We start from the raw sequence: 25911 nt of genomic DNA on the forward strand, positions 1-25911 counted from the left end.
GCAGCTGCTTGTTGGGTGCTCCTGGGAACTGGCTCCGGGACTGTTGCTGGGCAGCACTCTGCAGCCCCAATTAGCCTACTCTGTCTTTTTAGTGAATTTGAAAGCCCAGTAATCAGTGGAACTTCATTTTCATTGGTATTTTTGCCAGTAATTAAAAAAAAAAGGTGAGGCTTCATTTACATTTAAGAAAGATCACTAGTACAGCCTAGAGCATGTAGCATGCCTTAATTGTTGAGAAATTACAGTCAGGATGGACCTCACATCCCAAAAGAGTCCTCTTTTCTGCGTGTGGCTGATGCACACCACCTCTTCATCCTATTCAGTGTCACAGGGTCTCAGGCAGAATCGGACCGTCTCTTATGGCCAAGCTCAGTCTGTGCTGGCTCAGAAACTGCTGCCTTTAAACAAATATTAGGTCCCTTGTCCCTCTCTGGGTCATTCCATGAGAGAAGATCATTTAAAAGACTAATTAATTTGTTCTTTTCCTTAGATTTCCTACTCATCCATTTCTAACAACAAAAATCCAAGTTCTACTCATAAATAATAAAAATTGTATATTCACACCTGCTTCACCTCTGGACGTGTAAACTGGGCCAAATCACTCAGGTACTGTAACCCAGTTGTCCATGGGAGCGACTCAGGAAGGCTGCTGATTGTGCCAGGCCAGGGCTATAGGGAGCCCCCAGGGTTTGAGGGAGATGCCCCATCCCAGCAGGTGACACTGCAGGGCACCTCTCGCAACCCCGCAACCAGAGCAGCTCTGTTTTCTCTATTGTAGATGGCATCTGGGCAAGAGTACTTTTAACAAAGTGACTAAACATGTTTGAAAAAGCAGTTCTAGGCACACTCAAGAAGCCACTACCGTGCCCCCTGCTTGATCTTCATCTATTCTTGGTGAATCTTATCACGGGTACCCCTCTTCTTGCTCTGTCCTCAGAGACCACCTCATCCCTACGTCTGTCAGGGGCTCTCCTCCATCATTCTGGACCTTGGCCTTCCTAGAATGTCTAACTTTGCCTACTCCTGACCGTGACAACCCCCTGGTCTCAGATAAGGAAGGCCGTCTACCCTAGCTCCTGGTATTACTGAGTCCTGCGCTCTAGTCACACTTAACAAATAAAGCAGCAGGTAGAAAAGAGGGTAGTTCTATAAGTTAGAATCTGTTAAGGGACAGGTACAGAACCCCCATTGCAGCTTTCTAGAGGAGCCAAGGCAAGGAACAGGAATGATCAAAAAAGGAATAAAAGGGCAGAAATGACCCTGAGAGTTGCAGTAATCAATAGCATATGATCCTCAGCTAGAGGGAAATTGAATTGGAGCCATATGTGTTCCTGAGATCTGGCGTACATTTTTAGGTCATTTTCTGCCAGACACTAAAATGAGTGCAGAGACATGGAGTACATGCCTTCATTTAATAAGCTCAGTCTAATTTAGTACAAATTCCCTTAATAAAGTCTGTGTTGAAATTATTCCGCATCCCTAGGGTGTCTGCGCTCTGGAAGAAAAAGGCACGTGCTAGCATAGTCTGCCTTCCATTCAGGTGGCATTTCCCAAGGAGAACTTCATGAAGCTCCAGTCTCACAGGAGGCACCTTCCACAAGGAGGCCAAGGTCAAGTTTGGGAAAGCGCGTAAAGCATCCCCACACTACCACGATGGAGAATTATGATACATGTTAGTTTATTAAAAGCTCTCAAAAGCCCACTGATAAAGCAATCTATTTGACATTACTTAATGTAAGTTCCTTAATCTTATTTCACTTTGGAACTCACTCTTTGTGAAATAGTGTTCCCAGAGTACTCTTTGGAAAACATTTCATTGGAGTTATTAATGCAGGTCTCCATCCCGTACTAGGTCATGAGTTTGCAGAAGGCAAGGACTGTCTGCTCTCACAGATTTTCTTCTCTTCACCTTTCTTCCTACTCCAGGACCTAGAGAAGGTCAATATTTAACGTTTGTTGCACTAACATAATTTTCGAGGCTGTTTTGATAAAAGTGTACAGTTCATGGTCTGACACGCAGAAATGACTAACAGGGTGTCTCTGAGCATTGTCTGTATTTGAAAATCAAGAAAAGGTTGTTCTAGGCCCCAGAGCTCATTTGACTTGAAGGCGTATCGATTTAAAGACAACACAAAGGAAATCAGCTTTCAAATTCAGTGATTCATGCCTGGAAATACAGTATAACTGAGTTATAATTCTAACTTTGGATCTTATTCTGAAGATTATATTAGAAAATTTGACAGGGGTCTTAGAGCCAAAACAGTTTCACTTTAGCTTCTCTGAGGGACACACCAGATGGGAGAAAAAAAAGAGAAAGAGGCCACTGAAAGGAGAGACAGAAAACTTACATGATGCTATCCCAAGCAGGAGTCCCCTCGTTCTTGCTGCCACGAGAACTACCTGCCATTTTTTAGCTCCTGCTCTGTGCTGATTTCTTGAAACTTCTCTTTTAACACCCCTATGTCGTGGGGATGATTACAATCCCCATGTTGCAGATGAGGTAACTGAGACTTAGAGAAGATAAGTTCCTTGGTAAGAGTCACACAGAGCCAGGATTTGCATCCAGGTCTGTGACTCCAAAACCCTCTCCCTTAATTATGCTGCTTCTATACCATCTCTGCTTCTAGAGATATGTAAAGCTAGGTGGTGTTACAGAGCCAAGTAAGGAAGACCAGAGGATTCTGGAATCTGAGGTCAAATCGTTAGCCCAAACTCCCTGGGCATTTGTCCCACAGACCGGACAACGTCAAGCTGGGGACTAAAGATGAGGATAGACCCATCAGGTCTCATGGTTTAGTGTGAAGAGGGAAGTTTGGCATCAGAAGAGAATTCTAGATCCTCACTGCTACTGCTGCTGCTTTTCTGCTCTGGGTCTTTGCAAACAGTGTCTTGCCTCTGTGCTCCTCAATTGTTCATCCAGAGAATGGAGGGCATATACTAGGTGATATAGGAGGGCCTTTCCACTGCCATGAATTTAGGTCTCCAACCCCAGTAGCTGACTTTTGAGGTTATCCATAAGCTGTACATTTTTGCTAATTTAGAACATGCCATATAAATGTTTGTTGGAAAGGCTAGAGAGATAGATACATAAAAACTGGAGGGTTGAAAAAGGCTGCTGAGAATGTGTCATGGCCAGGTCCAATGGCAGATCATGTCTCCACAAGTCACCTGCAACCTACAGCTGCAACCCCCTGGGGTTGTGTGGACAATTTTAAAGCTGCAGCTTATGTGGGTCTATTACACACTTCACTTAGTCTTTGCATTCTGTGGATGTCTCCATCACTGAAATGAGGCAGTGAGAGAAAGCAAAATTTCAGATAGTCTCATCATTTGCATTGCTTAAAATTGATACCCAACCATGCATGAAATTGTGTTCATCAAGAGGCGACCCCATCAACAAGCCGTGCGCAGAGCAGCATCTCACTCAAGCAAGAGGGAACGTGGCCCCCAGTCCTTTCCATATGTTTTTCAGACTAACTAGCTATGGGAATGACAGCAGGGAAGAAAAGGCCAGCAGCATCCTGCACATACTTTAAAAAGGAAGAGACCTAGTACATTCGCATGCATTGATCTTTTACTCATACTTAAAGGAAAGTGAACATTACTGATTCAAAAGCTGTGTTTATAGTGGATGAGCCCCACCTATCACTTGAAAGAAAGCTGAAAGGGAATCATTCCCAATGCAAACTCTGGCTCAGAATAACACAGACTATGTTAAATCACGTTTGCCAAATGCCACAACCATGTTTCCCAGCAAAGTTGGCAGGAATCATTGGGAGTTGCTGTTGAATTTGTTCGGTGTCCACAGATCCCAGTATAATTGGACACTCTCCCCCCGCAGTATGTTAGTCTCAACCTGTCCCCATCTATTATTATACCTCCAAGAAATCCTCCTTGAACCCTCCCAGCCACATCTCATTGTGTGGCGTGCAGGTCAAAAGCATGAGAGCAAACAAGGTCTGAGTTTGAATCTAGGCTTCACTAGTTTCTGGCTGTGTGGCCTTGGACAAGTAACCTAACTTTTAAAACATCATCTGTCGAAGGAGTTGTAAGTGTAGCAGGTGAGAATCTGGTTTCACTAAGAAAAAATAAGTTTTCCACATCCATCTTAGTTTCATTTCACCCCTCTATTCCATCTGAGCAAGGGGGACTTAACCTTGGTGAATTTAGAATTCTCCTATTTCCTTAGGGTACCAGCTGATTTCAAGAAGATCGACCTGGAGCTAGGGTGTTGAGGGGGGCCTCCAATTCATCTTTCCACGCGGTGTCCACTGAAATGGTGCTCACCTCTCTGGTCCTCAGTCACTAATGGTCCTTCAAGACTGGCAGCTAAGTGTTTTCTGGTTTTACTTAAGGGCACAGAAATATCTCTACTACTCCTTGTGGTCCCTCTATAAGACCACCTACCGTCTGTCTGTTCATCTGTCCAGATGCCCAAGACCAGCATTCCCTCCCAGCATCACGCATCCCTGCGAGGGCTCGGCCCAGGTGACAGTGCTCAGGTGCTCTCATTCTATGTCTATTTTCTTACTTCCCTTCTCTCCTTCCCCCTACCCTCCAAGTCTAGGGAATCAGCTCTGAGTCTGGGGGAAGCCAGAGTTTCTCCCTCCATTTTTCCCCAAAGGTGGATCCATACTCAGATCTTCCTCACCCTCCTTAGGGTTTAGGCTTCTAGAAATGAGACTCAGCTTCCAGCCCCATCTGTTCTTCTCCCTGTCACAGCCCTCCCTGTGACAATGAGCACAAGACAGGGATGTGTTTAAATGGTGGTAGGAGGGGAGAAATTAAAAGACTAGAGGCTAAGATTGCAAAAGTACTATCTTACCACTTAAGAGTTCAATAAAATATTGTATAAGAGAACTTACAAGGTTTTAAGGACCTCATGAAAGATAGCTATTATTTTTCCCCTATGATCTGTTGGACACATTATCTATATCATTTGTTTGCAACTTAATCATGCTCTACCTTAGAACATCTATTGTTTTGGCAATTTACTCTTATATTTTCCCGGTGTCTACACTTTATTCTCCCAACGAAATGTAAGCTCCTGGCAAACATGGTCCACATCTTATAATTAATTGAATCTAACAGAAGGCTAGACATACAGCAAACACTTTAAAAATGTGTGCAGATCTAGCCTCAGGAATCCAAAATCACGTTCTCAAAGATTTAGAGATGGTTCTTTGTATAGAAATCAGGAGGTTTTTTTCCTTAAAATAATTCATGAGCATGTTTATATCTAAATGTTAACAGAGGAGCCATGTGGTATATGCAGATACCCTACATATCAAAAAGAAAGAGATTTTCTATGTATTCATTATATTTTAAAATCCTGAATCACAACCACCCCTGAGTGCAAATATATTTTAAATTTTATACTGGTCTCCTATTGCAAAATGCTAATTGAATTGATTTCCTAGAGCTGCATCACTAAGAAATAGAATACAACACAGATTTGGAATTCTTGAGTCAAAAATATAGAGCATGAACATTCTGCTGAGAGAAAATAGTATGTAGGAAAATGTTTTAGCATCCAAAAGGTTGCAAAGTTTAGTCTTTAAGAATGCAGCTGCTGAGTGAGCAGTTGAGGGAAGCTAGATGCTATACCAGCGTGGGCTGTCTCTGAGCCTCATTGGACTGGGCTGGCCAGTACCACCAGGATACCCCATCTAGTCATATACATGGATAGATATACTCACACTGTAGATCACACACTGCATGCTTCCTACTTTTGTGGCCTTGGGCCACTTACTTCCCCTCTCTAAGCCTGAATTTGCTCATCTATAACTGTAGAGTAAGTATCCACCTCCCAAGAGTTTGATGAAGATTCAATACGACGATGTATGTTGAGGACTTCACACAGTGTTAGAAACATAGTTCATACTCAATAAATGATATTTGGAAGAGATGACCATCCGAATGCCCTGGAAAGTGGCAGCTCTACCATTCATACCCAGGCTCACACCCTTCTTCCTGCAGGTCAAAAGAAGTGTCCCTTTGCTATGGCAGGAACATGCTGATGACTTTGAGGAGCATGCTACGCATGGGAGCCTTGAGGACCTAGAACTGAAGGCTCCAAATTGACTCCTCCATACCCTCAACCAATGGCCTTCTCAGGTCATTCCTCAGAGCCAGATCTGTTTAGAGTTCCCTGTGGCCTGAGCTCTGCAATAGAGCGTTCTTCTTTCATTTCCAAAGTGAAGATGCTTTGGCTGGCAAGTAACAACCATGTGAGTCAAAATGGCTTAAACCACAAAGATAGATGATTGGCTCCCACAGCTAAGGTCATCCCATGGTAGAACGGTAGAAAGGGTCCCCTCAGAGTTCTACTCAGCCTGCTGTGACTGTCCTGGCTTCACACTCCTTCATGCATTGCACATTGTCCCTGGTCTGATTGCAAGAGGCTGCAGCAGCTCTTGGCCTTCCATCTTCACATAATGCTCTCCAGGGAAAGAGAGCAAGAGTAGGTTCTAGAAACTTTCTGAAAAGAAAATGGAAGCTCTTTTCCCAGGAGCTGCCAGTCAGTCTCTCCTCCCATCTCATTGGCCTAAATTTGGTCTCATGATTATTCCTGAATCAATACCTTTGGCTAACTGGATACCAGGTACTGATTGGCTTCACCTTGGTACTTGATCCCAAGTCCACACCTAATTTAGTCACTAGAGCAATGGGGATAGAAAAATCTGACTAACTTTGACTAAATAGAATCCACCCCTGGAGCCTGAGTCAACCCCCCAACTCCAGAGCTGCTGTCGCAAGAGAGCAGGAGTGAGATAGATGTTGGAGAGACACCAGTGTCCACCGCTCTGCTGGTTTTTAGCTCACCATCTCCTGTCATTCAGCAAACAATTATGAAATGCGTCCTGTGTGCCAGGTATGGTGCAGGGTGCCAAGACAATACAAGGGTCCTTGTGTTGTTGAGCGGAATAAATGAGCCACTTATGCAAAGTGCCTGTTGCACCCCTCAGCCCCTAATACCTGCTCAATATTGTCTTCATTACCTGTTTAGTATTATCTTCATTGAAATGAATAATGCATGAGTGCTCCCTGCCATTCAAGAGACAGACTTAAACAAATAAATTCTTGCAGTGTGTGAAGAGTGGCAAGAATAAGCCTGCAGGTAGCATAAAGAAAAGAGGTCACATAAGGACTATGCAGAAGGCCCAACCACAAGAAGCTTAAAGCCCGGTCGTTCTTAACCTTGACTTTATGTTTTACTCACCTACAGAGGTTTTAAAACTCCTCCTACCAATTAGTCACAATCTCTGGGGTTAGGACCCAGACCCAGGATCTTTTTGTCTTTGTAAAGATCCCCAGATGATTAAAGTTGTCAGTCAAGGTTGAGAACCATCATTATAGGCGATTGAAGACATAAAACACACACATAAACCATTAATTAACAATGTTGGGTTGTGAGGGGTACATTAAAATGAACTGTCAGTGTTCCAAGGTTCAAGGCAGGGAGACGGCACAGTGGGCAGAGGGCTGAAGGCAGAAAGAGGGCACGGTGGGCAGGGGGCTCAGGGCAGGGAGAGGGCATGGAAGGCAGGGGGCCCATGAAAGATTTCTGTGAGCGGCAGGGGACAGGAGGCTTAAGGGGTCTTGAAGGACCAGTGGGATTTGCCTCATTGAGCAGTTCAGAGGTGGTGTCTCAGTGTGAGGAGGATTGAGTGTGACCAAAGGTCTGTGTGCAAACATAGAGGATTTATCAATCTGGACCCACTCAGGAAAGAGAAACCACACAGTAATTTGAACAGGAAAATAGAATTATAAACCATAACATGGGATAGGAATAATGAAGGATTAGCTACTAAGAAGTAGAGAGAACTCTAAAGAATATAGGAATGCAGGTTTCAGGAGTATCTACTCCCCCAGGGCTGAGCTAGCGTGCCCAAGGGAGATCCCTCCCCTCTACTTCCCAGCTGGCACCCAGACTTTGCTGACATAGCATGGCTCACTGAAGGGCAGAAAAGTCACTGTGGTGTCACTCAAGCAGAACTTTTCAGAGATCTGCCCTCTAGGGTGCTGGGCTTGCTGTTCACTGGGAGGAGTCTCACTGGAGTGCTCTCTGCTGGAGGAGGGTGCTGGCCATGCATTGCAGGAGCTGGGAAACTGCAGGACCTGCTCAGCTAGCACAGGAGAGCAAGGAGGCCAAACCCGGAAGTGTTCCTCCAAGCAAGCAGAGGCTCAGAGAGGTTATGAAAACTTGCCGGGGATTTAGCAAATCTGAAGTTTGACACCAATCCATCTTTCCTATGTTTTCTGCTTCCTCTTTGAACAAACAGAAGTGCAAGATCAGGGCTAAGTCTGTTAGTGTAGGCTGCCCAGAGACAGAAGGGTCTGTACTCAGCGAAGTCAATGAAGAAGGCCTCTGGTGAAGGTGAGGATTCGAATGGACCTTAGGGGACGCCCAATTTGGAAAACCATGGAAATGATAGGAGGAGGTATCTTCCAGGCTGTCTTTGCATCACAAGCCACATTGGACATTTCACATGCTGAAGAGTGGACCCCAGCTCAGACAGGACTCAACTCAGCCAGTACAGAATAGAAAGTAGGCCACGAGAAAGAAGTCAGAGGTAGAACAGAATCAGGGAAGTCCTTATAAGTCAAAGAAATCGAACTTGAGCAGATATGAAATCAATACATTTTGAGAGAGCCAGTACCTATGGATGTGGGGTTTCTGGGATTCTTTGACTGCCTGGCAGCCTCTCAGTGGAATACAGAGGAGCAAATGCCCACTTTGGAGTCAGACAGGCCAGGACCAGAGTACCAGCTCCAGCATTTATCTTGGTGTCTTGGGACAAGTCCCTCGACCTTTCTGAATCTCAGGGTTCTTCATGTGTCAGCTGGAAACAGTAATACCGTCTTCGAAGGCTTGCTCAGATAAGTCTACAGCAGGCAGCCTGGCACACAGTAGGTCTTCAATCAATGGTAGCTTCCTTCTCCCTCCTGTTTTTACACCATAATCCTTTCCTATCTTCTAAGATGGTCCATATCTCTGAAAATAACTGTTTTAAAATTCAAAAATTCCAAGATTCCTAAATCAGGTGCAATTGTAGAATGTGAAGGAATTGGCGGCACATAACATCTTCTTGTTGAGATTCTGACCACTCGGCTCACCACTTGGAAGGAATGATCAGATCTAGGGGACACAGTTGTAGTGTCCTTGGCTCCCTGGCCAGATGGTGTCTCGAAGTGGTATTTCATACTTCATCTCCACAGGGCAAATAACGGTGCTACTTTTTCTTTTAGGAGGAGAAGTCACCAAACCACGGTTTGCTCAATTCTTCCACGGCAGCCTGGCCAGTCTCACCATCCGCCCTGGAAAAATGGAGAGTCAGAAGGTGATTTCCTGCCTGCAGGCCTGCAAGGAAGGGCTGGATATTAATTCCCTGGAAAGCCTTGGCCAAGGAATAAAGGTAAGAAAGAAGCCTGCAAAACCCCCAATAAGACGTTGATCTATGAGGCAGAGGCTGCCCAGTGCCAGCGCACTCTGAGAAATGGAGTCTTTTTCTGTCTAGTTGCACAAAGATGGTGCCATGGCGAAGGTGCTGCCCTGCGGGGCGGAGATTAGTGACTGTGACACCATGATGGACTCCTGCTGCCATCCCCTGAAATTCCTAGATAAAGCCCTTGTAGGTAATCAGTTCACTACCCAAAAGCTGGCCCATGTTCAATGTCTACTGTTGAACATGGTTGCTATTGCACTTTTTTGTTGATTTGTTGGTTGCTTTCTTGTTTGTTTGCCTAAACGAACTAAAGCAGGATGCAAGAGTACACTCCAAAATGTTTTTAAAAATGAAGTTTGGACCATGTAAGATACAAATTAGAAAAGAAAGTCAATCCCATGTGGGGCGGAATTAGAAAGCAGATGTGAAGGTCGCTGGGTCCCCCATTGTTAAGGGGAGGCACAGATTAGGCTCTGAGCCACCTCTGGCCATCAGAGGAAATGTAAGCAGATTCATGACTTTTATCATCCATGCAAAAGAACATTTACTGAGGGTCTCCCGCATGTCACACACTGTTTGAAAGCTTTATGGATATTAACTCATTTAAGCCCTGGAACAACCTTATAATAAAGTTACCATAAATATTCCCATTTTGCACATGAGGAGTTGAGGACGAAGAGAAAGGAAAGGTGCCTAAGATCCCAGAGTTAGTAATGAGCAGAGCCAGAATTTGAACCTAGGCAAGCAGTCCTGCATCAAGACTCCAAAACTTGGAGGAACAGCAGTTCAGAAGGCTCCTTGAAGAGGCAAAGTCTGAGCAGAATGTTTTAGGATGGATAGGAACCGACCAGGAGAAAGGCAGGGTGTGGACATGGAGAAGAGGTGGGGGAAGTCACTCTAGGCATAGCCAAAAGCCTGAGTGATGGCAGAGGACTGAGGAACCCCACAGGGTACACTGGACCTCCAAGAAGGCCAGTGTTACAAGTGCTCAAATTACAGGAGGAAAGGTAAAAAGTGTTGTCAGAGAGATAGGCAGAGGTCACATCATGGGGCCTTTTTAACTATGTTTAACTATGTTTAGGTATTTACCCTTTTTTTTCTGTGAGCAGCAGGCAGCCATTGAAGGGCTCCAGGTAAAGCATGATCTGGACAGGTGTGGGGCTTAGGATGTTCACCCTGTTGACTGGGTCAGAAGGGGAGGATGGGAGAACACAGACAGGATAAGGCAAGAATGGCTTTTCAGAACATTGCTTAACGTGCATTAAACACACACACGCGCACACACATGCACACAGATGCACACACACATACATGTGCTCTCAAAAACTAGTCACCTGTCATTGAAGGAAACTCACAAGACTACCCCATAATAGAAAGACCGTCTATTTATGGCAGCTGGTCCGGGCAAGCTCCTCATGGCACATTTCACATACAGAGAATCCTCATGTGCAGAGCCTGGGATTTGATCCTTGACCTGATGTTTGTGTGTGCTCTTAATGTTTTGTCAAGCCAGCGATGCAGAAATCCATCCTCCAACCCTCACCTCTCTGTCTGATTCCGGATTTGCTCTCTGTTCCTGAGTGGGTCTCCTCTGCCCTGGGCCATCCCCAAGGGGGCACAGTTTCAGGATTCCAACCACTACAGAAGAAATAAACCAAAGATGCTGGACTTAAAAGCCACACATCTTAGAATTATAAATTGGGAATCATAGCAATTTCTACAGAGCAGTCATAGCCTATGAAAAGAGGAGGTTCTAAACAAAGTGGCACATGAAGCTGTGGGGCGGGGCTGACCTGGCTCTTCAGGATGCCGCCTGCTCATAACCAGTCACTGCGAAGGATCCTTTTCCATCCTTAGTGTGCAGCTAACAAGAACTAGAGCACCGTGTGAGAAGTTAATAAGACACATGATTTACAATGCATCCACTGGGGACTATTTTAAGTTCATTATCCGTAATCCTCACAACAAATTAAATAGTATGACCCCATTTTAGAAATAAGGAGATTGGGGCTCAGGGACTTGTCCAAACTTGGATTAGAAGGCATTCTTAAAATTATTAAAGCTTCTTTCCTGCCCACCTTCCCTCCATTTATCCCTCGTTTCATTTCTGAATGGTGACTATTATTTTCTTTACCGGTTCCTGGTCCCCTCCCCCCTCCCTGGCCAGCCAAAAGAAATGAAGTCCACCTGCGATTCAGGAAACTTCCTGTCTGGTCACAGGACCCAGTGTGGTTCCTCTTTTTACTTGTTTTCCCCTGGATCTACATATTTCTGAATATCTCTCCAGCATGTCTGAAGCCTAATGATTGGGATGGTTGCTATCTTGTATCCAGACAGGACACTGTAGAATAGCCACACTCCTTAAGATTGCCCTGTTCTAATTTCCATAGCATAATCCTTGCCAATTTGTCATCTCCACAGTGTGGAAGAGCGGGGAAGAGCAGGAACTTGGGAACAAGACAATCCTTGGTTCAAATTACAGTGCGGATACTTACTAGCTGGGTGACAGTGGGAAAGGTACTTTAATCCTTTAAGCCCCAATTCCCTCATGTAAAATGGGCTTAACATTATTTTGCAGGGATGTTTTAAGAATTGAATTTCATATGTATTTATGTATTTTATATATTTTTTATATATTAGATATGGCAAAGATATACATATAAATGAGATGACAGAGATAGAGACAGAGACAGAGATAGATACAGACACAGACATAGATATAGATCTCCCCTAGCAAACCTAATAAATAGACTCTCAACGAATCACAATTCTCTTCTCCTGCTGGGCTGGCCTTGCGCTTGGCTTTCCTGCTGTCAAAGCTTATTTTGAAAAGTAAGCCTGGGTGACAGTTGTGGCAGAGTCGCTTCTAACATGGCAAATCTTCTGGCTGAGCCTAGGGGTGTTGGCAGGTATTCAAGGGAATGGCAAGGTGCCTGGCCTGCCCTGGCAAGCCTGTCCTTGAGAAATAGGCCAAGGCTTTGAGTAGGACTTTCACCAATGTCCCAGCCTGCTAGGTAGCTGGTGACAGAGACCGATCCTCTAGGAGAGCTGACCACTCTGCAAAGGCCATCAGTCTAGCAGCTTTTTGGCTTAAAGAAAGGAATTACTATGGCTACAGCACAACTTCCCAAGGGAGAGTGAGCACTGTCACTCTCTGCTCAGTCTCCAGGAGCCACCTCCAGCCCCTATGGTAATGCCAATACTACTCTATGTCCCACACAGCCAGAGACCGGCCCTCAGTCGCACCACAGGGCTGTGAACACTGCCGTTTTTAAAACAGCAAAACAGACAAACAAAACCTACTTAATGGAGGGTTTTATTGATCTTGCAAGAACTAGGTTGATGGCTAGGCCCTGTGGCAGTCCTTGGGGTGCCCTGGCGAACACCCTAGAGTATTAACTGGAGATTCCACTCATTCCCTAAGCCTTCCTCTCCTGAGTTGGTTGTGGTGGGAATGTGCCCTCTGCTGGTTGCCAAGGGTTGCTGCTGATCCGTCCCTCTGGAAGAACTGTTTGATTTTCCTGTTCAGCCCTCCTGCAGGGCTCAGAGATTGGCCTCCTCTGCAGGGGTCATCTCCTTGTCTCATGCTCGTCATGTGCTAGACCTTGTGGCGATGCTGAGAAAACTCAGTAGAGTCTGCTCTCAAGGTGCTCACGGTCTGCTGGGAGTGGCAGATAGACAGACAGCAACGGCACCACAAAACTGCCATAATGGTGACGGGGCAGAAAAACCTGTGGTGTTTTTAGAAGAATGACCTTGAATCTGCTCAAATGTGAATCGGGTGATTTGCGAATACTCTCTAATGACTCACCATCACATGGCAGGTAGTGAGTCATCCACCGCAAGATAAAAGGCGACCCAGAGGCTGACGGCAGCATCACTTTTGCATATGCCCGAGGACTCCTGAATCCAGTACAGGGAGTGGTGCTTGTGGCCTGATGTCACAACTCAGAGACAGAGCTTTGAAAACAGAAGGGAATTGGATCACAAGCAAAGAGCAGTGAAGGCAGGAGAACCAGCTCAGGCAAAGACTCGGTACAGACATAATTATAATGTTAAGAATTATGATAAAAGCTAGCATAGATTGTCACTTCTATACATTATCTCATTTAAGCCCCAGAGAGGTAGATAGTAATAGCCCCGTTATTTTAAGTGAGGAAATAAAGTCCAGAAAGGAGAAGTATATAGTCCAAAGTTGTACTCCGTAGTTTGTACTAGAACGGGGGTGTGGCCGTTCACACAGCCCATGATCTTTCGGGGATACCACATAACCTTGGGGAAGTTATGTGGCAATTCAGCCCAGGAAGGGCTGAATTCTTCCAATCGGCTAAGCGATTGCAGTAGTAAATGACTCCAAAATCTCTATGGCTTACCGCTTAAAGTTTGTTTTTCTCTCATGCTAAGTCAGGAACGTGGAGTGGGGTTTCTGCCTAGACTGCCATAGACCACCAAAGCGAAAAAGAAAGAGGCTGGAGGGTCCTGCAAGGGTTTCTCACTGCCTCACCCTAGAGCTCCCACATCACGTCCTCTCACATCCCTTTGTCAGATGCTGCCACATGGCCCTGCCCATACGTGGCACGAAGCAGCTGGGCAGTACAACCTCCAGGATGCCCAGGAAGGAAAGGAGAATAGGGTTTGATGAGCACCGATAATGACTCCCAAGGAGGCTTGACTGAAAAGACAAGTGACTTAAAAAGAGAGTCCTTTGGGGGAGTCACAGGAGATGATACTGAGTAAAACATCTGCCGGTTGGAGGGATCATTCACTCGTTCATCTAACGGGCTTGCAAAGCACTAGGACCAGGTTCCGGGAGTCAAGGATATGTCAGAGCTCCTGTCCTCAGTAAGTTCAAGGTCACTGAACTATAATAATTATACTACTATTTCATGAGCACTACAGAAGTGCAGTGAGTACCTAAACGAGGGAAGCTGGGGAGCCCTCAAGGAGGAGGGAACAATGAAACATGGACATGATAGTTGAAGGAGACAGAGATTAAGCTATCAGTTGGCTAGGGGCCACAGTGCAAGGGACTTATATAGATCGATGTCACCATAGTGCTCATGAGACATCCACCTCCTATTAGAATCCAGGCATAGAACAAGGAACTCTTATAAAGATATCTAAGTCACATCAGGGAAAAGCTTAAATGAATAGATTTGTCTTTAAGCTCATGAAAACGTATTCGGTCTCCGTCATGGTAAAAGAAATGCAAATTAAAACTACACTAAGATGGTATGTATCACCACCTATCAGATGAGCAAAAATCCCAAAGTCTGACAGCATACTCTTGTTGAGGTTTTAAGAACAGAGGCATTCTCACACACTGCAAGAGAGAGTGTATACTGATATAATCCCTGGCAATGGGAATTTTGGGAACATTTGTCAAAATTTAAAGTGTATATACTCATTGATCTAGAAATTTCACTTGTAGAGATTTACTCTACAAGTATATTTACCCTTGCGAAATGTTATGTGTACAAGATTATTCATGGTGGCATTAGAAAAAGATTGGAAACAACTCAAATGTTTATACTAGGAGACTGGTAAAAAAATTGTAATTTATTTAATACAGTATTATTTAATACTATACAACTGTACAAAAGAATATGGAAGCTTATTATGTATTGATACAAAAAGAGCTCCAAAACATGAACTAAGTGAAAAAAGCAAAGCACAGTATAGTATGTAAAAAAAAAGTAACTTTTAGTGTAAGAAAGGAGGAAAATAGGAATCTATATTCATTGATTACATATGCATAAGAATGCTTAAGTATAACTGTCAGGATAAGCTAGATTATGACTTAAAAATTTCAGTGGCTTGGACAATTTTTTTTTATTGTTGACATTATATGTCCATTATAATTGGGCTACAGCTCTGATTCGAAGCACCCTCACTGTGAGACCCAGGCTGACAGAACAGACTTTATGGGAACGTTGCAGGTTTCAGGGCAGAAGGAAAGCAACACGCAAACTGTGAACTGGCTGTTAAAACTTCCATGTGGTTGTTAACCAACCAATACTTCTGCCCACATTTTGTTGTCCAAGCAAGTCACATGACCACTACTGAGTGCAACAGGGCAAAAATGTACATCCTGCAGGGAAGGTTACCATAAATCACATAACCAAGCCTGTTGACGATAGGACAGGCATGTATAAACCCCTCCGTGGGGAGAGAAGCAACTAATTGTGAACAATAATGCAATCTGTCACTAAGAAGTTGATATAACAGTGACCATGTATAGGATAAGATTTGAGAAACTGGGTGGATGAGAGATAGAAGTAAGATGGATACTTTGATTTAGCACATAAATATTTGAACCATGCGGATATATTATCTATTCAAAAAAATAAATAATTGTTGCCAAGAAGGTACATGAAAATCTATCCTGTGACACAAGTATTGAATACGTAATCTAAATCCACAGATATGTTCCTAACATCTTATTAGCAGCAGTTCCTAATAATTCTTACTCAGAAATGTGTCAAGATCACTAACTCAGGCCGGTACAAGAACTGTTCTGCATGTTCCATGCAAAGAAGAGTAGCTGGTAGAGGGTACAGGGAGAGGCAGAAGTCTGTGTCTAGTTTATCCAGTTTGAGGACCCAAACGATTCAGCGAGGACCATGATGGTCCCTGGCCTTCACCAAGCATGGGATCCCAGGAACTCAAAATGGAGTGAATAGATAACAAACCTAGGGCATTTGGCAGGCATGTAAACAGCAAGTGAGTAAATCTTCTGGGAAACCAGAGTTTAGCACCAGGAAAGCAAGACCAAGAATCAGCTCTAAGAGAGAAGGAAAGCCATTAACTTAAAAACAAGTTTTAAGGTTGGAAGCTAAGGCGGGGCATGAGTCAGGAATTGGAATGGAAGGTGAATTGAAGAGCAGTTCAAGGTAAAATACAAGAATAGCAAAAGGAACCAAGCAAAACCCCAAGTTTCTAGGCTGTTGACTGAAGGACAGACAGTCCAAGGGCTGAAAGTTTCTGGTCAGGATCCTATAGTAGCACAGAGAACGAGCCACTCCCGCTGAGAGCTGGGCTGGCAGAACGCTATGACTGGGATTTCAGAATTCCATCTTGTGTCTCAGGCCAATATTACTGGGGGTTTATAAACCCTGGGGAACTTATAAAGGAGGGTCCTGAAGCCCAGAGGGTAGCAGGGATTGCTTGAGGGATTAAAGCAGTTCTCTGTGCACACAGCTGCTGCACTGGCAGATGCTTTGGAGACAGCTCGTGCTGGCCTTCGTAGGGTTTCCGCGGGACTGTATACGTCGCTGGTCTTTCTCTGCTGTGATACCATCTTCTGTCTTCCAGTATCACTTCAACCCCTCACAGTCCATCCTGGTGATGGAAGGTGATGACATCGGGAACATCAACCACGCCCTGCAGAAGGTCTCCTACATCAACTCCAGGCAGTTCCCGACAGCGGGCGTGAGGCGTCTGAAGGTCTCCTCCAAAGTCCAGTGAGTCGATGCCCGTCACCCTGGGCCTAGCTGAAGCAGTGGGGATGGTCGCTGGGGACGTTCCCTTGCAAAACAGGATACACCTCTCTTCAGCTGTTCCCAGTTTTTCTGCTATCCCTGTAAAGACGCCCCAGTAAATCTTTATTCTCCTTTTGTTTTCTTTTTTTTTTTTGATTTTTATTATTTTCAAGTATACAGTACTATGGTTAGACATCTATATAGTTAGTAAAATGATCCCCCCAATTGCTCCCTCCTTCCCCTGACCGTCTACCTAGCCAATGTATTAATGCTAATTACATTCCCTATGCCATGCTTCCCATCCCCATGACCATCCATCAGCTAATTTGTACTTCTTTAACCCTTCACCCCATTCTCCCAGCCCCCCAAATCCCTCTCCCCTCTGTCCATCACCACATTGTCCACTATATTTGTGAGTGTTTTTGATTAGTTTGTTCTTTTTATTCCTTAATTTCCACATATAAGTGAAATCATATAGTGTTTATCTTTCTCTGTCTGACTTAAATACCTCTAGGTTCATCACAGCAATATCTTTTTCCATCCCCTTCCTTTTCATATGTAGGGGTCTTGTTTTCTTATCCTTTTAACCACTCCATCCCTTGGTTGGAGCACTGAATTCTTTTCCCTTTAAGATACTTATTGATAGGAATATAATTGTTACCATTCTTTTTGTTTTTGATTCATGTTTTTTCTTCTTAAAGAAGTCCCTCCAACATTTCCTGTAATTCTGGCTTGGTGGTGGTAAATTCTTTTAGTTTATTTTTGTCTGAGAAGCTCTTTATCTGTCCTTCAACTCTAAATGATAGCTTTGCTGGATAAGTTATTCTTGGTTGTATATCCTGGGTCTTCATTCTTTCGAAAATTTTTTGCCAAGCCCTTCTGTCCTGCGTAGTCTCTCTTGAGAAATCAGCTGCCAGTCATATGGGTGTTCCCTTATAAGTAATTATTTGTTTTTCTCTTGCTGCTTTTAATATTCTTTCTTTGTATATAAACTTTGGCATTTTAATTATGATGTGTCTGGGTGTGGGCCTCTTTGTATCACTGATTTTTGGAATCCTCTGAGCTTCCTAGGGTTTTATATCCATTTCCTTCACCAGATTAGGGAAGTTTTCCATCATTATTTCTTCAAACAGCTGTTCGACATCTTGATTTTCTTCATGTACGCCTATCAGACGAATATTTGGAGCCTTAATAGTGTCCCATATCCTCCTTAAATCATCTTTATAGTCTTGGCCTCCTTTTTCTTGCCATTCTGTTTGAGTGTCCTGATTCCCGTCCTCTAGATAGGGCATGTGATCCTCTTCTTTATTCACTTTGTTTATTCCTTTGTTTATTCCATTTAATATACTTCTCATCTCGGATAATGTGTTCTCCATTTCAGACTCGTTCCCTTTTATAATTTCCACTTCCATTTTATGTATTTTATCTCTTTGTTGGAATTCTCTACATTTCCCAAAAATTCATTGAGCATCTTTATAACCAGTGTTTTGAACTCTGCATCTGTTAAATTACTTGACTCCATTATATCCGGATCTCTGTTTTGTTCTGTCACATGGTTTCTGCTTCTTTGTCTTCTCATTTTGGCTGCCTTTCCGTGTCTGTTTCTATGTACTAAGCAAAGCTCCTTAGTCTCCCGGGCTTATTAGTGCAGATTTGTGAAGTAGGTGTCCAGTGGCACAGTCCTGAGAGGGGTTCAGCTGCAGGCCAAATTTAGCTCAGACCTCTACCCCTCCGGGGCCACCTGTCAAGATTCAGCAAGCAAAATCCACAGATGCTGTGCTTATAGTTGCCTCAAAAGGCCGCACCAGAAACCGAGGCCAGCTGCCTCCAATGTGAGTCTAGGTGCTGCTCAGCTAGGCGCATCTGACTCACCGAGGATTCACCTGGATGTGGCTTGAGTGGGGCTCAGATTGGGGAAGGTGGGGTTTCAGGGAATCCTCTGGGAGGAGCGACCTCTGGTATCCAGTTTGATGACGTCACAGCTACGGCGGCACTGTGTCGGCACACTGGGAGGGGAGAGGGCTCAACGGAACAATGGATACCCCCGGCACTTCTGTACATAACGAGTCTCACCTCGACCTTCTCTCTGACAATATCTCCCTATAAATCCCTCATGCCACCTGCGCGCAGCCAAGTTGGCACTGATGCTCAGAGCGAACAAGTCCGTTGCCATGAAGATCCGCTCGCTCGCGGATGCGGCCCCTTTAAGAGGCGTCTGCCGCTGCCGCAGCCTCCGTCTCATTCAGCTGCTCGGGACAGGGCAGCCCCGTGTCCTCGCCCCATTCTACCTTCTGTCATTGCAGAGTGCTTTGGATTTCTCCCTAGTTGTATGGCTTGTTTATCTAGATCCCAGGCAATTTTTCTTTGCTGCTGCTCCTTGTTTCTGTCACAACTTTGGTGTGGTCGCCAGAAGGATGAACAGGGACTCTATCATCTACATCATTTTGCAACACTCTGTCTCCTTTTGTTTTCTTTGTAAAGAAAATATTCTGTTGTTTCGTCAACTCAGATCCAGCTTTCTCTGTTTTATTCTGTATCTGATCTAATGCCTAGATGTTTCCTGTAAATTCTCAGGAAGTCAGTTTTAAGTGGTGTGATTTAAGGGTACAGTTCTTGGTACATAGTAGGTGCTTGACACATGTTTACTAATTAACCAGCCCAGCTTTGTAGAGCTCCTAAATACCATGAGTATGCAAGAGAAAGAGAAGGCATGGTTCTTGTCTCCAGGGAGCAGTTAGATTTAGGAGGTGAGATTATTACCAAAGCCTGTGGATAACTCCCTTACTGGCCTATCAGATCATTTCTCAGCCATAGCAGCTGCCATAGGCAGCTAGGAAGGGGACCCCAGAAAAACTTCTGGGAGATAAAAGGTGAGTCATATATCATCTGGAGCCAAGAGGACCCAGAAAGACTGGGACAAAGGTGGGAAAGATGGCTCTGCTGGGGCCTGGATCAAGAGCCACGATAAAGCCCACAGGTGGCAATTTTATTCAATAGTTCTAGCAATGGAGACCCCCACACACACACCCTTGAAGGCCTGAGGTAAGGAGAAGGCACCCTCAGAAGAGCCAGCCTGGCCGATCTTCAGCTCTGATACCAGGCTTCCCTAAACTGGTGAGGAAAGGAGTGTCCTCTGGGGCTGGTGTGACAAAGGCCAGAGAAAACTGGGAGTAGGAGCCACTACTGCTCCCACACCTCACCCACCTAGGAAAGAGGGTAGAGCGGCCCAGTGTGGGAACTACCCAGCCTACCCTTCCCTCGGAAACTTTCCCAAAGCATGCAGGATGATCACTGCCACCAGCTGGAGCTCACCCAGCATTCCCAGAGCATCCATCTGGACCCTGAGGTTCTCCACTGCAGCCTAGGTTCTGGCCTAGATGACCAGCTGAAAGTGCTGATGACACAGATACCCGATGAGGTCTGATGAGAGTATCAGACCTGTCAACATTTACTGAGCTTCAACCATGATACGGGCTCTGGGTCGGCTTCTTTTCTATATGTTGTCGCTTTTAATCCTTACTACAGTAAGATAATTATCATCTTCCCATTCCATTGATGAAGAAACTGAGGTTCACCGGGGCGAAGCACCTTGCCCAGAGTCACCCAGCCCAGGAGTGGCAGAGCCCAGCCGTGGACCCTTGCCTGTCTAATTTCCCAGGTTTGCTCTTGTCACGCCACCATTCTGCCTCCCAAATATTTTTGTGGCAGCACATCAGGAAAAAAGAGCATGATTACTATAGCACTCTGCCAGCACACCTGGGACAGGCACACTCGTGTGACACCCTCATAGAGAGATAATATATAGGCCGTGGCAGGAGAGTTTAGCCCTGGGGTTTCACTTAGTAAGATGGCTGTAACTAACCAGTTAGACAGCAATTTGTTTACCAAATCCTAATGCACAAAATGAGCAGTTGCTATCTAATTAACGTTGCCATTGATTAATTTGTTAAAGGATAATTAAAGGTTTAATGGTTACTTGTTGCTGGTATAGAAAATTCCCATTTCTCCCAGGAGCCAATCTTTTTAAGTCCCTAGATCGCTAGTTGTTTTGACTATAATCTGTCTTTAAACTTAAATGTCTGTTGACATCCTGGGAGACTCTTAGGTGATCAGGATGCCTCATCAAGGACTAGAAGAGGCTGTATGTAGCCATGTCCATGGCCGCATGATGGATGGTTACATCGTGTCCTGTCCAGGTGCTTTGGAGAAGATGTGTGCATCAGCATCCCTGACTTGGACACCTACGTGATGGTGTTGCAGGCCATCGAGCCCCAGATCACCCTCCGTGGCACAGACCGCTTCTGGAGACCCGCTGCCCAGTTCGAAAGTGCCAGAGGAGTGATCCTCTTCCCTGACATCAAGATCGTGAGCACTTTAGCCAAAGCTGAGGCCCCAGGTGACTTGAAGACCACAGGTATGGGTGCATCCTGAGTTGTGGGCAGTGGGCCTTGAGTTCTCTCAGCCACATCAAATCATACTTCAGGATAACAGTATTATTCCCCATAGCAAGGTATTTACGGTAGCAAAACAAACAAAAAAATCTGGAAACAACGCAGATAAATAAATAAAAGGGAAATGAATGGCTCAGCAAATCATGGGACCCCCATATAAGTGCTGTTAGAAGAAAGGCATTTATGCTAAACGTGACGAAAAGCAAGATGCAAATTACCGAGTATCTACACATAGACTGATCTCAACCATGTAAAGAAAAAAGTACATAGAAAAATGTCAAGAAGACACACCTAATACCAGCAGCGACATTCTCTGAGACGCATAAGAGCCAATTTGTTTCTGTTCCCTTTCACTTTTCTGCAACTGCAAAATGTTCAATAGTGAGCATTACGATTTTTATAATCAGAAGAAAAGCTAAAGAAATGCAAAGAAAAAACATAACTGCATCCTAATATATACACAGTAAAAGTCTTGTTCAGCAATATTACTCTAAGCTCTCAGGGAACCTTCCGATTGTTCTTTCCAACGGTTTCGTTATTGGGAGGGCTGTTCAGCGAAAGTAGAGTAATTTGAATTATCTGCCAGGGAGAAACACTTAGTTGCACTGAAAGCTACAGTATATTCTGCTGGCTTGAGGGGGTTAGAGGAGGCAAGAAAAGAAGGAAGGGAGTTAGGGAGGGAGGGAGGAAAACCTGGGGCCCGGATCTACAGGAGAAATACCCGTTCGAGAACTGTCCTTTGCTGCCTTCTCCAAGAGAATACTTTCAACTCCTGCTCTCCCTCTCTAACAGTAGCTGCTAATGATGTGCTGGCATCAGTGGGCCTGAGGCCCTGAAGGCTGCTTCTAAAATAATCCTAATTACCCATCGCCTTAAATCACCCTGGTCCCTAGCGGATGGTGAGACCCCTGCAAAGCAGCCCTTCTTAGCTCACAAAATAGACAGGTGTCTAGGCAGGGCGGTTTCCTAGTTACCCTCCAAGGGGCATTAGATTGTATGATCTTCCCTGTTCCCCTCACTTGTGGCTAAAATCAGACAAAAAAGGAAAGGCCTCTGACCTGAGTGGTTGCAGGCTATAGCTGAGAGCAGCTAGATTTGTCAGGCCTGACACCAGCACACAGACAGTGCAGGGAAAAGCAATTATCTGGGTCCTTTTCTTACCTTCTGTTTATGAGAGATGCTTGCAGAGCACATCGCCAAGTACCCTAGACCTATTATTAGCACTTTTAAATTTTTACTCTAATTGTTAGAATAACCATGATTATGGGTGCCTTAAATAAGCAGGCTAATGGCATTTGCCTCAGTGACCTGCTCCAGCATCATCTTCCATCCCAAGTGACTCACTCTTTGTGCTGTTTCAGTACAAAGGACGGCAAGTCCCCCACACATAACCCTCTCTCTCACATACACCTCTGTGTTAGGTCACGCCTTTGCTCTTGCTCCACTCTATGCCTGGAGGGTTCTTCTCCCTCCCCATCCCGATCGATCGTTGCTAGCAAACATTTCTGCCTTCAACACCTCTTCCAGAAGGCTCTCTCCTCCATCATCCTGCCCCCTAGACTGGGTTAGGCCTCCTGCTCCGTACAGCCCCAGCCACTACTGCTACCCTCTAACACACAGCTTTCACTAGCCCTCGGTGGTGGTTGTCTGTTTACTAAACCAGATCAGAAGCTCCATGAGGGCTCAGCCATGGAGACTTAGTCACCTCTAAGTCCTTGAGCCCAGCACAGTCCCTTCATCCCAGTGGGAATCAAGGAAACTGCAGATGGAAGATACTTCCCTAATGCGAGCACAAAATAACAATGAGAAAATGGCAGAGACCCCTACCTCGCACAAACATCAGCCACATGGAGAGCGAGGTGGGAGCAAGAATGACCCAATCTGATCTGACAAGAAGCTGGCAAAAAAAAAAAAAAAAAAAAAAAAAAGAAAAAAAAAACAGAAACCACGAGAAGATTATTTGAAATAGAGATACACATACACTATTATTAATAATAGACTTTGTCTTAGGTGTATATTAATGTGCACTTAGATTTTGCCAATGACACATGAAGCCATTGAGATTGGCAAGAATTTAAAAATTCAGCATAAAAAATTATTTATAAAAGTATATATCTACTGAGAGCCAAAATATTTTTGGTATCGATGAAAAATTAAAATGTAAAATAATTATTTAAAATAATTCTCTCTTTAGTGAGTCCTTTTTAATTTCTGTTTTTATAAATGTTTTATAATGTACAAAATATATTAGTCTTCTTTATAAATAAATAAATATACTTATTTAAATGATCTTGGTTCACCAATTTTGTAATAAGAAACTGCAAGATCAAAAACATTTGAAGACTACTGGCCCAGAGGTTAAGATTTCATAAACCGTGGAATCAGAATGTCATAGTTTCTGTCCCAGCTCTTCGCCTTCTATCTGTGTCACCCTGGGCATTCCAGTCCCCCCGTTGAAACCTCCATTTCCCCATCAGGGAAATGGGATTATACTAGTCCTCCCTCCAATGTCTGTCTGTTAGGATCTTGTTTGCACGGTGCCTGGTACACAGCAATAACTCCCTAAATACCTGTCGCTTTTATTTTAAGGTAAGACTTTTTGTTAAGACTGCCTACCCGTCCAGCATTCAAATACTCAGACATCCCTTTGGGAAATTTAGAGCCCCCAAAATCAGGCAAAGACAGCTAGACTGACCAACAGCTGTCAACTAGATGAACCAACTTACTTAATTAGTTTAATTATTTTAATGGTGCAGCTCCATTTGAGCAATGTATAGTAATGCTGCTCCATACCAGTGCCTGGGTTGGATACCGAGGACTCCATCATAAAAAGACAGTGCTTCTGCCCCTGAGAACCTCAGAGTCTCCTGGGGGTAACAGATACACACTGTGACTACATGGAGAAAGCTACAAGAGCATGTTGAAGGGGCACTTATCTCTGGCCCCAAATGAGAGCTATTCCTTATTGAACACCTACAATGTGCCAGGCACTGTTTTAAATCCTGTCAAGACCCTTGCCCTCTTTACAGATGAAAAAATTGAGGGATAGGTAGTTTCTATAACACAATACATCTTCTCAGTAGCAGCGTTGGCATTGAAATTCACATCTTTTGATGACTGTATTCATACTCTTCACACAAATCGATGCTGCCTAGACACCCATCCAAGCAGCGGTGGTACTTAGGATTGTTGTACAACCTCTTCTCCTGACCTAGCCTTAACCTGGGGTGCAATCACAGAGGAGGAAGGTGATATGCAAGGGCCATTGTCTGAACTGTCCTCACGCCTATGTTTCCCATGTGGCTGTCTTCCAGCAGCCCCCAAATCAGCAGTCTTAGAAGAAATGCTTCACAACTTAGATTTCTGTGACATTTTGGTGCTGGGAGGGGACTTGGACCCAAGACAGGAGTGCTTGGAGCTTAACCACAGTGAGCTCCATCAGCGACACCTGGATGCCACCAACTCCACTGCAGGATACTCTATCTACGGTAAGGCCACACTCGGCCCCTTTGCCCAGTGGTCTCTCCTCTCAGGGTGGCCTCATCAGGGAGTCACGAGAGTGATGGCACTCTGTCACCTGTGGGAGCAGGCTCAGGTGTGGGCTCTTGGCATCAGAGCATGGACTTCTAGCCCCTCCTCCTTCGGCTACTCCAGTGCCTTGAGGACCTGGACCACATCCCCTCTCCTGGGGAAATCTCCTATAGAAACTAGGTAGATGCCTTCTCTTAGGTTTAATTGCCACAAATACTACAACATTTGAAAAAATGAGGTCAAACATTCTGATCAGAGGCCAATCTATGTGGAAATCCTATGGATCAATTTCAGTGGCTCCTTAGAACTTCTGCTGCAGTATATTATCTGCCCCTAAACATTGTAAGCACTCAGCATGGTAGAATTCAGGACACCCACAGGCCACAGCAGCTGCAGCCTGTCTCCCCCGTCTCCTCTGCCTTCTTATGACACAGATGGTCTCTTGGCACAGGTGTGGGCTCCATGAGCCGCTATGAGCAGGTGCTGCGTCACATCCGCTACCGCAATTGGCGTTCTGCTTCCCTTGAGGCCCGACGGTTCAGGATCAAGTGCTCGGAACTCAACGGGCGCTACACCAGCAATGAGTTCACCTTGGAGGTGAGTGAGTCTTGCGGTTGTAAGGGACACCCAGGCTCACCCATCCATTCCCTTGTTTATTTGGGAGGACTGCTGCTGCTGGCCCATCTGGCCCTCCTGGTCAACAGCACCTCTCCTTGCTCTTCCCAGGTCAGTGTCCTCCATGAGGTCAGAGTTTCAGACAAGGAGCATGTCAATCACCTTATCGTGCAGCCTCCCTTCCTGCAGTCCGTTCACCACCCTGAGTCCCGGAGTAGCATCCAGCGCAGTTCAGGTAGGCAACCTGGCAGGAGAGACCGCGGTACACCAGGTGGTTATTGTGACTCAAGACCACCCACTAAACAGTTGGGTGCAGCAGCCAGAGGTGCCCAGAACTGAAGGAGGGATCCAACAATGGAGAAGTTAGGGGCCCTGCCTCTGGGA

The 25911-nt window shown here is 44.9% G+C and overlaps 1 protein-coding gene across 3 annotated transcripts in view; it reads left to right on the plus strand.

Moving 5' to 3' along the window:
* CLSTN2 (calsyntenin 2) overlaps nucleotides 1-25911 on the plus strand; it is a 574723-nt gene that overhangs the window by 530040 nt on the left and 18772 nt on the right. For 2 of the 3 annotated variants that reach the window (XM_039837305.1, XM_039837303.1), the window contains exons 10-15: nucleotides 9253-9419; nucleotides 16764-16912; nucleotides 21127-21344; nucleotides 24696-24869; nucleotides 25364-25509; nucleotides 25639-25762. In XM_039837305.1, coding sequence (XP_039693239.1) covers nucleotides 9253-9419; nucleotides 16764-16912; nucleotides 21127-21344; nucleotides 24696-24869; nucleotides 25364-25509; nucleotides 25639-25762 — 978 coding nt within the window. The remainder of the gene's footprint in view (nucleotides 1-9252; nucleotides 9420-16763; nucleotides 16913-21126; nucleotides 21345-24695; nucleotides 24870-25363; nucleotides 25510-25638; nucleotides 25763-25911) is intronic. The other variant, XM_039837304.1, reaches the window with a different exon arrangement.

The sequence above is a fragment of the Pteropus medius genome, unplaced genomic scaffold (genome assembly GCF_902729225.1).
Source record: "Pteropus medius unplaced genomic scaffold, Ma_sr-lr_union100, whole genome shotgun sequence".
In the NCBI taxonomy this organism is placed as follows: Eukaryota; Metazoa; Chordata; class Mammalia; order Chiroptera; family Pteropodidae; genus Pteropus; species Pteropus medius.